Raw genomic sequence first — 13,317 nt, forward strand, 5'->3', positions numbered from 1 at the left:
ATAGGTGTTAGACTATCTACCTATCTATTTAGGTTCACTAACTATATTGCTGAATGCATATAAACTAACTGCTTTACTGCTTAATACTATAATTTACTGTGGTTTTTTAAAGGCGTTAACCCACAAAATGTATTTATTACCTATACACAGAATAGATGATAAATATGGAATTGCAGGTGGTCCAACCATTAGGACCCAACATCGACCTGAGAATAGGGGGACAAGCTTCAATTCTGAATAGAACCATAGTGTGCATGTCGGTGCACCGCTTCTTTCACTTCTACGGGAACGATGTAGATACTTCCCCTTACTTCCTTACAAGAAGATACTGACAAAAATCAGCTTCTCCTTTTACACTCGACACCATTGTCTCTGTCCATCCATCATGTCCCCAGAGACGTCCGTCTTCTTACTCTGTAAGTACCAAGATCTTCATGTATTTCAGTCCCCATCTGATGGTGAGCAGCAAGAGGGGGTCCAATAATGTCATCTAAATAGCGGCCATAACTACAAGTTACTAGCTGCAGCCTATGTCCCATCATATATATCACTGTGCATAGTGCATAATGTCAGATGTGCACACTCACCAGATAACTCCATAACTATGTACTATTCACATATATTGTGCTTGTAAGATCTGGTTTCAGCTTTTTAAAACTGAAGTTATGGAGGACATAGCTATAATTATCACGACTACATATTGCTGGGAATGGTATCACTCTTGGCCACTCTCTCACGGTGGTATTAGTCAGTATGTTCCATTGGTAGAGGCTGATTCTTGTCCTGATCTTGTCCGGCTTTCAGGCTCTGATAAACTTCTCAAGTCAGGTCCCTGTGTCTGATGGACAGAAATACATGTCCTTGTTCACTGACAGCCTGCCTTCAGAATGGAGATGAAATAATAAGCAAACACAGTAACTACACCTTATAGGAATAAAAGAAGAAAAGCTGGCCTATGTAGGAACATACTAACACTGCCTGAATAGAACGTTAACATTATAATAATAAACCTTTATTGTACAGTTACATTTAAAATTGGAATCCGACACTCTCGCTTATAGAAATAGCGACTCAGGCTAGGGTGTCCCCCCGACTGGTGGAGGGGGGGACTGTTATATCACAGTAATTGTTTACTATCAGGAAATAAATACCTAATAGATAAATTGCCTCACTATACCCTAAATTTAAATAACGCGGTGTCAGCGTGTACTCGCTGCAGTGTTACTATATTGTAGCTTTTAAACACAGTACACATTGCCTGCTAGAACCTGACACCGAGTTACTGATCACTGCCTATTGGAATTCACAGATTATCCCTCATAAAACATAACCTTTATTAGGATTTATATTATTAAACACCCCCCCCCCCCCCCCCCCCCCCCAAGGAAAACAACCCAAAACAAAAATTAGACACTGTTATCACGGTCAGATGTAGTTTAGTTGATCGTCTTGTAGGTAGGGTGATGATGAAAAACTCGGGCACTGTCCCTATATGTGGCCCTGAGACTGTATACCCTGCCTACAATGACAGAATAGCCGCCCCGATAGGGGCGATCCCGTATCAGGAACCTCCTGGATGCCCTAGGATAGCCCTGATTCGGGATCACCTACAAAGATGGCCTATCACTAAATAAATGACCAGACTAACATAAGTACACAAAATAAAAACCAAAATTGTGCACTTGTGATAAATGAAAATGTGAACACAGTTAATAAATAGCAAAAATACCGCAACTAAAGCTTAAATGGTACAACCATGTAATCAAAGTTGTCCATCCATCTGTGGTTATGATGGTTGTTGGTAAAATAGTATATATATATATATAGTATATCAAATCTCTTTATATATGGTCCCAAGTTCCAACGCGTTTGGCCCTGTTCAATCTAGGGCTCCTTAAGGGGACGAAAAAAGGCAATACGTCACAATCGGTGTCACCAACACATACTCAGCACAGATCTAGTACAGGTTAATCATGCCCCGTGTGTCAGAACATTGACGATAACAGCTGGGTACATAATCACTATATGTCCAGATTCAAATATGTGCTGAATGCATTTCTAGATCACATTGTTTATGTAAGCTAGTCAATTGCTGAATACATATTGTTTAAGCTGATTACATATCAATAAGGCTTGTTTTCCTTGGGGTGGGGGGTTTAATAATTTGAAATCCTAATAAAGGTTAAGTTTTATGAGGGATAATATGTAAATTCTGATAACTATATTAGCTCAATGATTACACCTTTTGACGGGTAATTGTCCTAGCTGTGAAGTCTGTTTTTAAATTTATTTAACTGTAATATTATTTACACTCGATATCTTGGGAATGGCTGGATTCTTGAGTACAGAAATAGACAAAGACAGGTCGCTCTTAGAAGCAAATGAAATTTTTTAGGATAAAGAATCTGAGATTGTTTTCTCGTGACACATTGTACTTCAATTTCTCTACTTTTATAATAGACAGTGATACCTCATGTAATAGTTACTACTTTACATTTCCCATATGTCTACTTCATGTTTGGATCATTTTGAAAATGACATTTTATTTTTTGGGGACGTTACAAGGCTTAAAAGTTTGGAAGCAAATCTTGAAATTTTTCAGTAAATTTCCAAAACCCACTTTTTAAGGACCAGTTCAGGTCTGAAGTCACTTTGTGAGGCTTACCGTCGCGGTGGCGAGTGGGGGAAACTCCCCACCATACAATGTCACCAAGTACTGAGCCATAGGCAGGGAAAAGGAAGCTGGTCACCTCCCAAAGCTTCCCTGAAATAGCCCTAGTCTCCTGGCTGAGTCGCCTTCAATGGTAAGGGGCCTCATACCCACGAACCTAGAAGTCTAGGAATCCCTGCATCACCCTCAACATCGTGACAGGGCAGAGACCTCCTGTTCATCCATCACCACAGATGAAAGGCGTCTCCAGCGGCCCAGTAGCTGACAGGGAGAAAGCCAATGCAACCACTGCACGGCAGGTAAGAACACAATGTAACAACGGAACATCAAACACCTGCCGCAGCAAAGATGGAACAACCATACCAAAACAACCTGGACCAAGGTGGCTCCAGGCAAGGCTGCTAGTGTCTTTAGGTTCACCCCTCCGGGAAACCAATGGGACCCCCTTTCGGAGGAGGTAACACACACAAAGGAGACTTCATCTTTCCGCATGACAACGACCCAAAGCATACATCCAAATCAACCAAGGAATGGCTTCACCAGAAGAAGATGAAAGTTTTGGAATGGCCCAGCCAGAGCCCAGACCTGAATCCGATTGAAAATCTGTGGGGTGATCTGAAAAGGGCTGTGCCCAGGAGATGCCCTCGCAATCTGACAGATTTGGAGTATTTTTGCAAAGAAGAGTGGGCAAATCTTGCCAAGCCAAAATGTGCCATGCTGATAGACTCATACCCAAAAAGACTGAGTGCTGTAATAAAATCAAAAGGTGCTTCAACAAAGTATGAGTTTAAGGCCTCATGCACACGACCGTTGTTGTGTTCCGTTCCGCAAAATGGGGTTTCGTTGTTCCGTGATCCGTTTCAATTTTTGTTTCCGTGTGTCTTCCTTGACTTTTTTTTTTACTTTCCTTCATGTCTGGAGATCCTCCAAAAGTAAAGTTTGCCATGCAAATGATAGGAAAAAAACTGACGCGGACGCGGATGACAATCTTGTGTGCCTCCACGTTTTTTCACAGTCCACGTTTTTTCACAGTCCCATTTTCACGGTCCCGTGATTTCAGTCCGTCCAAAAAATATAACCTGTCCTATTTTTTTCACGGAAAACGGTTCGTGGACCACGAACCGTTTTCCGTGAAAAAAATAGGACAGGTTATATTTTTTGGACGGACTGAAATCACGGACGTGGATGACAAACGGTGTATTAGCCGAGTTTTCAACTGACCCATTAAAAGTCAATGGGTCCGCAGAAAATCACGAAAAATGGAACAACGGACACGGAATGAAACAACGGTCGTGTGCATGAGGCCTAAGGGTGTGCACACTTATGCAACCATATTATTTTATTTTTATATTTTTTCTTCCCTCCACCTAAAAGATTTCAGTTTGTTTTTCAATTGAGTTGTACAGTTTATAGGTCACATTAAAGGTGGAAAAAGTTCTGATTTATCTTTGTCTCATTTTTTTTTTTACATCACAGAAACCTGACATTTTAACAGGGGTGTGTAGACTTTTTATATACACTGTATGTGAAGCAAATTAACTGAAAAGAGTTGGAAGGGGAGTGTTGAAAGTGTCAGACCCCACTGATCCTGAGGAGAGGCCACCCTGGTCAGAAAGTCACTGGTTTATTACATGTGCACTTGCATGAACAAATAAGTATTGTTTCACCAAGGTAATTACAACTACATATTATAAGAAAATGTAGCCTTTAACCACTTCCCAACCAGGCGATTTTTCTTTTTTTGCATTTTTGTTTTTCATTCCCTGCCTTCCTGGAGCCATAACTCTTACATTTTTGAGGTTATTTAGCCATATGAAGGCTTGTTTTCTGTAGGAAAAGTTGCACTTTGTAATGGCACCGCTAATACTACTTACAGTGTAGTGGGAAGCTGGAAAAATTCCAAATGGTGAAATGTACTGTGTGTGTATGACTTTTAGATCAATTTTAATACATTTTTTTAAGCAGATGAACTGACAAAAAAGGACGAATCAGCTATTTAGATTTTTTTTCTCATTACGGCAATTACTGCATGGGAAAAATAGGCATATTTTAAGAGTACAAGTATTTTGGGATGCGGTAATGCCTATGAACCTTATTTTTTTTATTATTTACTTTTAATATAGGTAAAAGGGGTATTTTTCATTTTTAGATATATTTTTTACAACTTTTTTTTTTTTACCTTTTTCAAGTCTCCCTAGGGGACTTGCACATTCAATCATACCATAACTGGCTGCAGCAGGAGCCTCCCCCCAATCTTCAGTAGGACAAAATGAATGTTCAGCCCAACTCCCTCAGCTGGACTGTAGTGAAGATTGAACTGATCAGCAGGAGATCAACCCCTATATTTGTTTCCAAAAATGCTGCAGATTGACAATAGGGGAAGGAGTATTGCCTGTGTAGTTGTACCCTTTCTTTCTAGGTATAGTGTTTCTTTAACTTTTATTTACCACCTAAAAAGCTAATTTGTTTCTGAATATTAATTTAAGTGGCCAACAAAAAGGTACAGTAGTTAACATCTCCTTTGGTGCAGGTGTGGAGAGATAGCCATCAGGACAATTTTGCTGATAGTTGGTGTGGACCTTGGTTTAACTGACTCCAGATTTCCAAGCACGAACAGCTACACCTACAGAAGCATCTGTGAGTGGACATTGTGCTGGTCTTATACCTCCTGTTGGGTTACACTAATACTAGTTATACATTTACACTAAGGGTAGCAACTACAGGTGAGCAAAGTTCTCAAAACTTCGATTCGGCTGCTTCGCTGAATTTCACACAGCTGCCCCCTAGTCATTGAACCTCTCAAATGCCATCTTCATAGCTGATCGCGGCATCTGAGATGAATAAGAATTTAAATACTCACCTTATCCATTTGCTCAAGAAGAGTCTGCTGTGGCCATCTTAATTGAAGATCTGATCCAGCGCAAAATCTCACGCGGTGCGTGTGATGACGTCATCAAGCTGGCCGGCGAGGTGACATCATACTTCACCGAGAACAAGATTTCGCACTGGATCTTCAATCAAGATGGCCTTGGCGGCGTCTTTGCACGCAAATGGATGAGGTGAGCATAATTTTTTTTTACCGCCATTTTAGGGAAATTTGATTTGTTACCACGAAGCACAAGGAAATTTGGCTTTGCAGCAAATCTCATTTTCCCTGAAATTCGGATCAAAGTCCACTTTGTGAACTTCGATTCGCTCAACACTAGTAGCAACAACCTCCAATGAACCAGGACTATATGCTTGATAATGCTACTTCTCTTCTGTTTTACAGGTTTGGTTTTCCTACAAGAAGGTAAGCTTCATCCTTTCATGCTTTATTCTCTATACTAGAACCTTTATATGTGGAGAACCGTGATGTCACTTGTATCACACAATGCGCTGTGTAAGTTCATACTTGGAGGTTTAGTCCATGTTCTCGCCATTGTGGTATTTTACATGGATTAACATACAGGTAATTACCATTACATGGGCCAGCCTGGTGTAGCTATTACATTAAAGATGTACATAGACTTATTGTCACGGCCATGCCCATGACCGTGACTCCTTTACCGCAGGCAGTTGCCTGCGGTTTTGTATGGGTGTTCAACCACGGGTGAGGGCCGCTTGTCTGTGGCCTCACTTGTGGTTGGCGCGGGCAACCAGTGTTGTATTTTGCAGCAGAGCAGCCTGAGCGTCGCTAGGCAGCTTGCTGCCCTGGCATGCGGTCACACCTAGCTTCCTTTATGTTAGGTGTGTGTATGTTATGCACGTTGTATGTATTGTGTGCACTTCCCATTTATGTGTCTTTCCCTTCTGTGGTACTGGAAGGGTTAACTTCCTTCCCAGTGTGTGTGTGATGTCACTGGGTGTGTCCAACCCTTGGGTGTGGCCACTTGGGCCTATATAGACCCTCTCTCTAGCAGGGCTCAGTAGGTTGCTTCAGTCTTGCTAGCTGAGGCAGCCTCCTGTGTTTTCCATCCGCCTGTGAGAGCCACCACTGTGGTCATAGTTTATGTTTATGTCTTCTTGTATGTCATGTTGTATGTGATGTTCTGTTGGGACCTTCCTTGTTACTTTGTGCAGTTTACGGTTCTGGATTCCTGTTGCACAGGGATCCAGTCAGCAAGGCTGTGGCAGGTTGGTGGAACTTCTAGTTCGCCTGCCATACCCGTAAAGCTGTTTCTGTTCCCCTTTTTCCCAACAGCTTGGCCAGTGAGACTCCTGCTCCTCCGCGTCTAGGAGGAGTAGGTCGTCTTACCCTGACTCCTAGCGCAGGGACCGGACGGAGGGTGAGTTAGGGATCCGAGGTTCCTGCGCATGGGTCCTCCTACCTTTTAAGGTCGGCCCATGCAGTTAGGAGTTAGGGTCAGGGTAGGGACGCTGTTAGGAGGTGACCTGCTCCCTATCCTGTTCTCCTGGCCGAGTAGGCCAACAGCATCTGGCATCGCACGGCTGAGGATTTCCCCCATCCTCAGCCGTGACACTTATTATTTCAATAAAGTTGAGGAAACCTTCACTGAAAAGCTTACTTTTCAGTTTTCTGGCTTTCGGTCGAGTTCTCCCTTCAAGGGTTTCTGTGGGATTTTCATATTGATGGCTTACCCTCAAGATAGGTCATCAATATGAGATTGGTTGTGGCCTGACACCCGACACCGCCACCGATCAGCTGATTGAGGAAGCTACGGCGATCACCACAGCTCCGGTGAGGGCCGCGTCTTCCTTGCAGCACAGTGCCTTTCATTACATAGAAGCTGTGCCCGGTATTGGAGCTCAGCTCCACGACCTCTTAATACAGCTTACCAGGGTGCCAGGAGTCAGACCCTCACCAACCTGGTAATCAGGATAAGACATCAATATGAAAATCCCAGAAAACACCTTTAACAAACACCAACCAGAAAAAACTTGGGGGCAGGCTGACAATATTCTAATATGTATGGGGTAAGGATGAGCGAATCGATTCTGAACTAAAATGATTGGATTCAGTTTTTGAGAAATTCGGAACCAAAGTTTTCCTGATTTCCTCCAGACTAACCATATAAAACTACGCGTAGAGCCATTTTACTTTGAGAATTGGCAGGGAAATACCAGGAGAGAGGAAAAAGAAGGATGATCACATGACACTGGGAGGAAGAAAGGGGGAGAGATTGCCCTGATTGGTTCTCGGAAAATCCATTTGAAGACTGTCTACATTTCCTCAGTGTAATACATGATGTCTTATAGGAGCCTCCATCAGACCTGTGGTGACCTTCACTCCAAACTACAAGAAGATATTCACAACGGAGTCTATAACAATGACCTGTGATGTGGACTCTACTATAGGAGAAGACCTGAATTATATATGGTACAAAGACTAGGGATCGACCGATATTGATTTTTTAGGGCCGATACCGATAATTTGTCAACTTTCAGGCCGATAGCCGATAATTTATACCGATATTCTGGGTATTTTTATTTTTAAGGAAAAAAATAAATTTCCTACACAAATCTGCTGAAAATTAATGTTTATTGTTAACGTGTATTATTATTTTATTTTTTTTTGTAAATCTTTTTCATTTATACTTAATATTTTTGTGTTTTGTTTTTTTTACTAACTTTTAGCCCCCTTAGGGACTAGAACCCTTGTCCCATTCACCCTGATAGATCTCTATCAGGGTGAATAGGATCTCACACTCTCCCTGCTGCCCTGTGCTCTGTGCACACAGCAGCATGGAGCTGACTATGGCAGCCAGGGCTTCAATAGCGTCCTGGCTGCCATGGTAACTGATCGGAGCCCCAGGCTTACACTGCTGGGGCTCCGATCGGAGGAGCAGGGGAGAGGGGATCCTGTGGCCACTGCCACCAATGATTAGAACTGGGGGGGGGGGCACACTGCGCCACCAATGTTTTTACTATTGGGATGGGGGTGGGGGGCGCACTGCGCCACCAATGATTAATACTAGGGGGCTTGAGGGGTGGGGGGCGCACTGCGCCACCAATAAAGATACCTCTCTTTCATATACAGGAGGCGGGAGCTGGCTGCAGAATCACATAGCCGGCTCCCGACCTCTATGAGCGGTAGCTGCGATCCGCGGCACCTAAGAGGTTAACTACCGCGGACCGCAGCTGCCGTTCATAGAGGTCGGGAGCCGGCTATGTGATTCTGCAGCCAGCTCCCGCCTCCTGTATTTGAATTAATGAAAGACTCATCTTCATTGGTGGCGCAGCGGCCACAGCCCCTCCCCTCCTCTTGTCTTCCGTCCTGTCATTGGAGGCAGCGGCAGCAGCACAGGGGGAGGAGACACTGCTTCCTTCTCCCCTGTGCTGCGGAGGGAACACGGAGAGCGCTGAGAGCAGCGCGTTCTGTGTTCCCAATACGTTATCGGTATATCGGCAAAATAGATGCCGATACCGATAACGTTCAAAATCCTCAATATCGGCCGATAATATCGGCCAAACCGATAATCGGTCGATCCCTAACAAAGACCATGTGCAAGTGCACAGTGGAAAATCCTATACAATACAAAATGCTAAAACATCACACAGTGGAAATTACGGATGTCAGACCAGTACTGGAGAAAGAAGTGACCCCGCTAGACTGGATGTTAGTAATGGTGAGTAATTCCACCAGTTCACTAACTGCTACAGAGTGAATGTTGTGATTTATTGTTAATGTACCAATTTCCTTATGCACTAGTTATCAGTAATGGTTGTCTATGGGCAGTAATTAGTTTAAAACTGGCAATCTTGGTGCAATTGCCTGGGTGATGGGCTGGTTCCACCCCCTTGCTGAGCAGGCCTAGAGAAAGGGCACGTTAGTGTGAGCTACTAAAAGCTAGACCTAGTCCAGGGAACCTTCATCCCGAGACTGAAAGATGCCACGAAAAAACCTACTGAACAGAGAGACTACCCCTGAGAGAGAGAGAACTGACATTTTGAATGGTTTAGATCTACTTTCAAGGCTGTGCTTGGATAAAGACAGTAAGGTAATGCTTGTTTATGGCAAAACACTTTAGTGCATGTGGAAAGGGTTAATTGACTCTGGAGCCCACTACCCTAGTATCTGTACCAGGCAAAATGGGCATTGCAGAAAGTGTTAATGAAAATTGCACGCCTGTGGTTATTTGGGAAGGTTGAACTATAGAGAGAGGCTGTGGGAGGATTCCTAGTATTTTCACTGCCTATACACAGTTATTGGGAAAAGCTTACTCTGGAATATACCTCAGAACTGTGCCTATTGCTGCTATATGTACTGCAACTCCCATCATCTACTCAGCAAAGAGAGACTTTATGTATTGTATCCAAATGGGCTTGGTCATTGATTTCACCATCCATTTTCTATTATGGACTGCCACCAAAAAAGATACCACCTTCATCTTTGCCACTATCACAACTACTTTCCCCCTCCTGGGATTGCTGCCCACACAGCAGGTAATAAGAGGTCATACACGTCCCCTCGTCTTCTACACAGCAGGTAACAGGACTGATAAGAGATCATACACGTCCCCTCGTCTTATACACAGCAGGTAACAGGACTGATAAGAGGTCATACATGTCCCCTCGTCTTATACTCAGCAGGTAACAGGACTGATAAGAGGTCATACACGTCCCCTCGTCTTATACTCAGCAGGTAACAGGACTGATAAGAGATCATACACGTCCCCTCGTCTTATACACAGCAGGTAACAGGACTGATAAGAGATCATACACGTCCCCTCGTCTTATACACAGCAGGTAACAGGACTGATAAGAGATCATACACGTCCCCTCGTCTTATACACAGCAGGTAACAGGACTGATAAGAGATCATACACGTCCCCTCGTCTTATACTCAGCAGGTAACAGGACTGATAAGAGATCATACACGTCCCCTCGTCTTATACTCAGCAGGTAACAGGACTGATAAGAGATCATACACGTCCCCTCGTCTTATACACAGCAGGTAACAGGACTGATAAGAGATCATACACGTCCCCTCGTCTTATACACAGCAGGTAACAGGACTGATAAGAGATCATACACGTCCCCTCGTCTTATACTCAGCAGGTAACAGGACTGATAAGAGATCATACACGTCCCCTCGTCTTATACACAGCAGGTAACAGGACTGATAAGAGATCATACACGTCCCCTCGTCTTATACACAGCAGGTAACAGGACTGATAAGAGATCATACACGTCCCCTCGTCTTATACACAGCAGGTAACAGGACTGATAAGAGATCATACACGTCCCCTCGTCTTATACACCGCAGGTAACAGGACTGATAAGAGATCATACACGTCCCCTCCTCTTATACACAGCAGGTAACAGGACTGATAAGAGATCATACACGTCCCCTCGTCTTATACACCGCAGGTAACAGGACTGATAAGAGATCATACACGTCCCCTCGTCTTATACACCGCAGGTAACAGGACTGATAAGAGATCATACACGTCCCCACGTCTTATACACAGCAGATAACAGGACTGATAAGAGGTCATACACGTCCCCTCCTCTTATACACAGCAGGTAACAGGACTGATAAGAGATCATACACGTCCCCTCGTCTTATACACAGCAGGTAACAGGACTGATAAGAGATCATACACGTCCCCTCGTCTTATACACAGCAGGTAACAGGACTGATAAGAGGTCATACATGTCCCCTCGTCTTATACACAGCAGGTAACAGGACTGATAAGAGGTCATACACGTCCCCTCGTCTTATACACAGCAGGTAACAGGACTGATAAGAGGTCATACATGTCCCCTCGTCTTATACACAGCAGATAACAGGACTGATAAGAGGTCATACACGTCCCCTCGTCTTATACACTGCAGGTAACAGGACTGATAAGAGATCATACACGTCCCCACGTCTTATACACAGCAGGTAACAGGATTGATAAGAGGTCATACATGTCCCCTCGTCTTATACACAGCAGGTAACAGGACTGATAAGAGATCATACACGTCCCCTCGTCTTATACACAGCAGGTAACAGGACTGATAAGAGATCATACACGTCCCCTCGTCTTATCTTATTATGTATTACAGATTATCTCATCCTGCAGACCCCTCTATATGTCTATGAAGGAGATGCGATGACGTTACGATGTCACCACTGTCCTGGATATGGAGGAAGACAGACAACGTTTTACAAAGAGAACAAAGACATTACAGACGGGAGCACTGATAAGGAATTTAATATTAGTAATGTAGACAGGACAAGTGACGGGAAATACAAATGTACAAAAGAAGTCTATTATCGTTCATCGTCTGCATATGGAGCTGAAGCTTCTGTATCTGTAGAAGGTAAATCCAGGCAGGATGTGCACAAAACAATTGGAGCAACATGTATCCTGACAATTCACTACTGTGTCAGGTTGAGATCAGATTAGCCAAATTTGTGACTTTTCTATCCAATAATAATAATAATCTTCATTTATATAGCACCACCATATTCTGCAGCGCTTTGCAATTCATGGAGGAAACAAAATACATCACAACATAACTGGCTAATACACAGCACTAGGAGTCAGGGCCTTGCTCGCAAGAGCTTACAATCTATGATAAAGTGGGAGTGACACATAAGGTAGTTGATTGTGATATGTAGTAGTCAAGCCATTTTTGTACTGAAAGCAGTGGTATAGATCACATCCAGGCCTGAGGAGTTGGTGGGGGAGGGGTTTGAAGGTAGGGAAGTTGGGAATTGACCTGATATCCCGGGGCAGAGCATTCCAGAGAGTAGGTGCAGCTCGAGAAAAGTCTTGAAGACGGGAGTGAGAGTTACGAATTATGGTGGATTTTAATCTTAGATCACTGGCAGAACGGAGAGCACGAATAGGGTGATAGATGGTAATGAGGGAGATGTATGGAGGTGCAGCACTGTGAAGAGCACGAGTAGGGTGGTAGATGGAAATGAGGGAGGAGATGTATGGAGGTGCAGCACTGTGGAGAGCACGCGTAGGGTAGTGGACGGTAATGAGGGAGGAGATGTATGGAGGTGCAGCACTGTGAAGAGCACGAATAGGGTGGTAGATGGAAATGAGGGAGGAGATGTATGGAGGTGCAGCACGGTGGGAGAACGAGTAGGGTGGTAGACGTTAATGAGGGAGGAGATGTATGGAGGTGCAGCACTGTGGAGAGCACGAGTAGGGTGGTAGATGGAAATGAGGGAGGAGATGAATGGAGGTGCAGCACTGGAGAGCACGAATAGGGTGGTAGATGGAAATGAGGGAGGAGATGTATGGAGGTGCAGCACTGGAGAGCACGAATAGGGTGGTAGATGGAAATGAGGGAGGAGATGTACGGAGGTGCAGCACTGTGGAGAGCATGAGTAGGGTGGTAGATGGAAATGAGGGAGGAGATGTATGGAGGTGCAGCACTGTGGAGAGCACGAGTAGGGTGGTAGATGGAAATGAGGGAGGAGATGTATGGAGGTGAAGTTTGAACTGTATTCTGTGGTGGATGGGCAACCAGTGAAGTGACTGGCACAGGCTAGTACCATCAGTATAAGCGGTGGAAAGATAGATGAGCCAGGCTGCAGCATTTAGGACAAACTGAAGGGGGGGGGGGGGGGTTAGTGAGAGGGAATTTCCAATGCACTTGATGCTATATATGGTGAATATTTCTTCTAGATTTTGGTGCAGGCTTCACTTTTTGTCATGTTTAGGTTACAGCACCTGGGACGATAAAACTATGCC

General features: G+C 44.0%; 1 protein-coding gene and 1 long non-coding RNA gene across 2 annotated transcripts in view; both read left to right on the forward strand.

Annotated features, from left to right (window-relative positions):
• Positions 1–187: 187 nt before the first annotated feature.
• On the forward strand, positions 188–8,001 carry LOC120982113. The gene is made up of 3 exons (XR_005774847.1): positions 188–416; positions 5,943–5,963; positions 7,871–8,001. It is a non-coding gene; the product is annotated as an uncharacterized LOC120982113 (long non-coding RNA).
• Positions 8,002–9,112: 1,111 nt separating this feature from the next.
• The window catches only part of LOC120982111 (Fc receptor-like protein 5), a 44,833-nt gene continuing 40,628 nt past the window's right edge, over positions 9,113–13,317 (forward strand). The window contains exons 1-2 of the mRNA XM_040412061.1: positions 9,113–9,240; positions 11,669–11,926. Coding sequence (XP_040267995.1) covers positions 11,716–11,926 — 211 coding nt within the window. The 5' untranslated portion in view covers positions 9,113–9,240; positions 11,669–11,715. The remainder of the gene's footprint in view (positions 9,241–11,668; positions 11,927–13,317) is intronic.

The sequence above is a fragment of the Bufo bufo genome, chromosome 11 (assembly GCF_905171765.1).
Source record: "Bufo bufo chromosome 11, aBufBuf1.1, whole genome shotgun sequence".
Taxonomy (NCBI): Eukaryota; Metazoa; Chordata; class Amphibia; order Anura; family Bufonidae; genus Bufo; species Bufo bufo.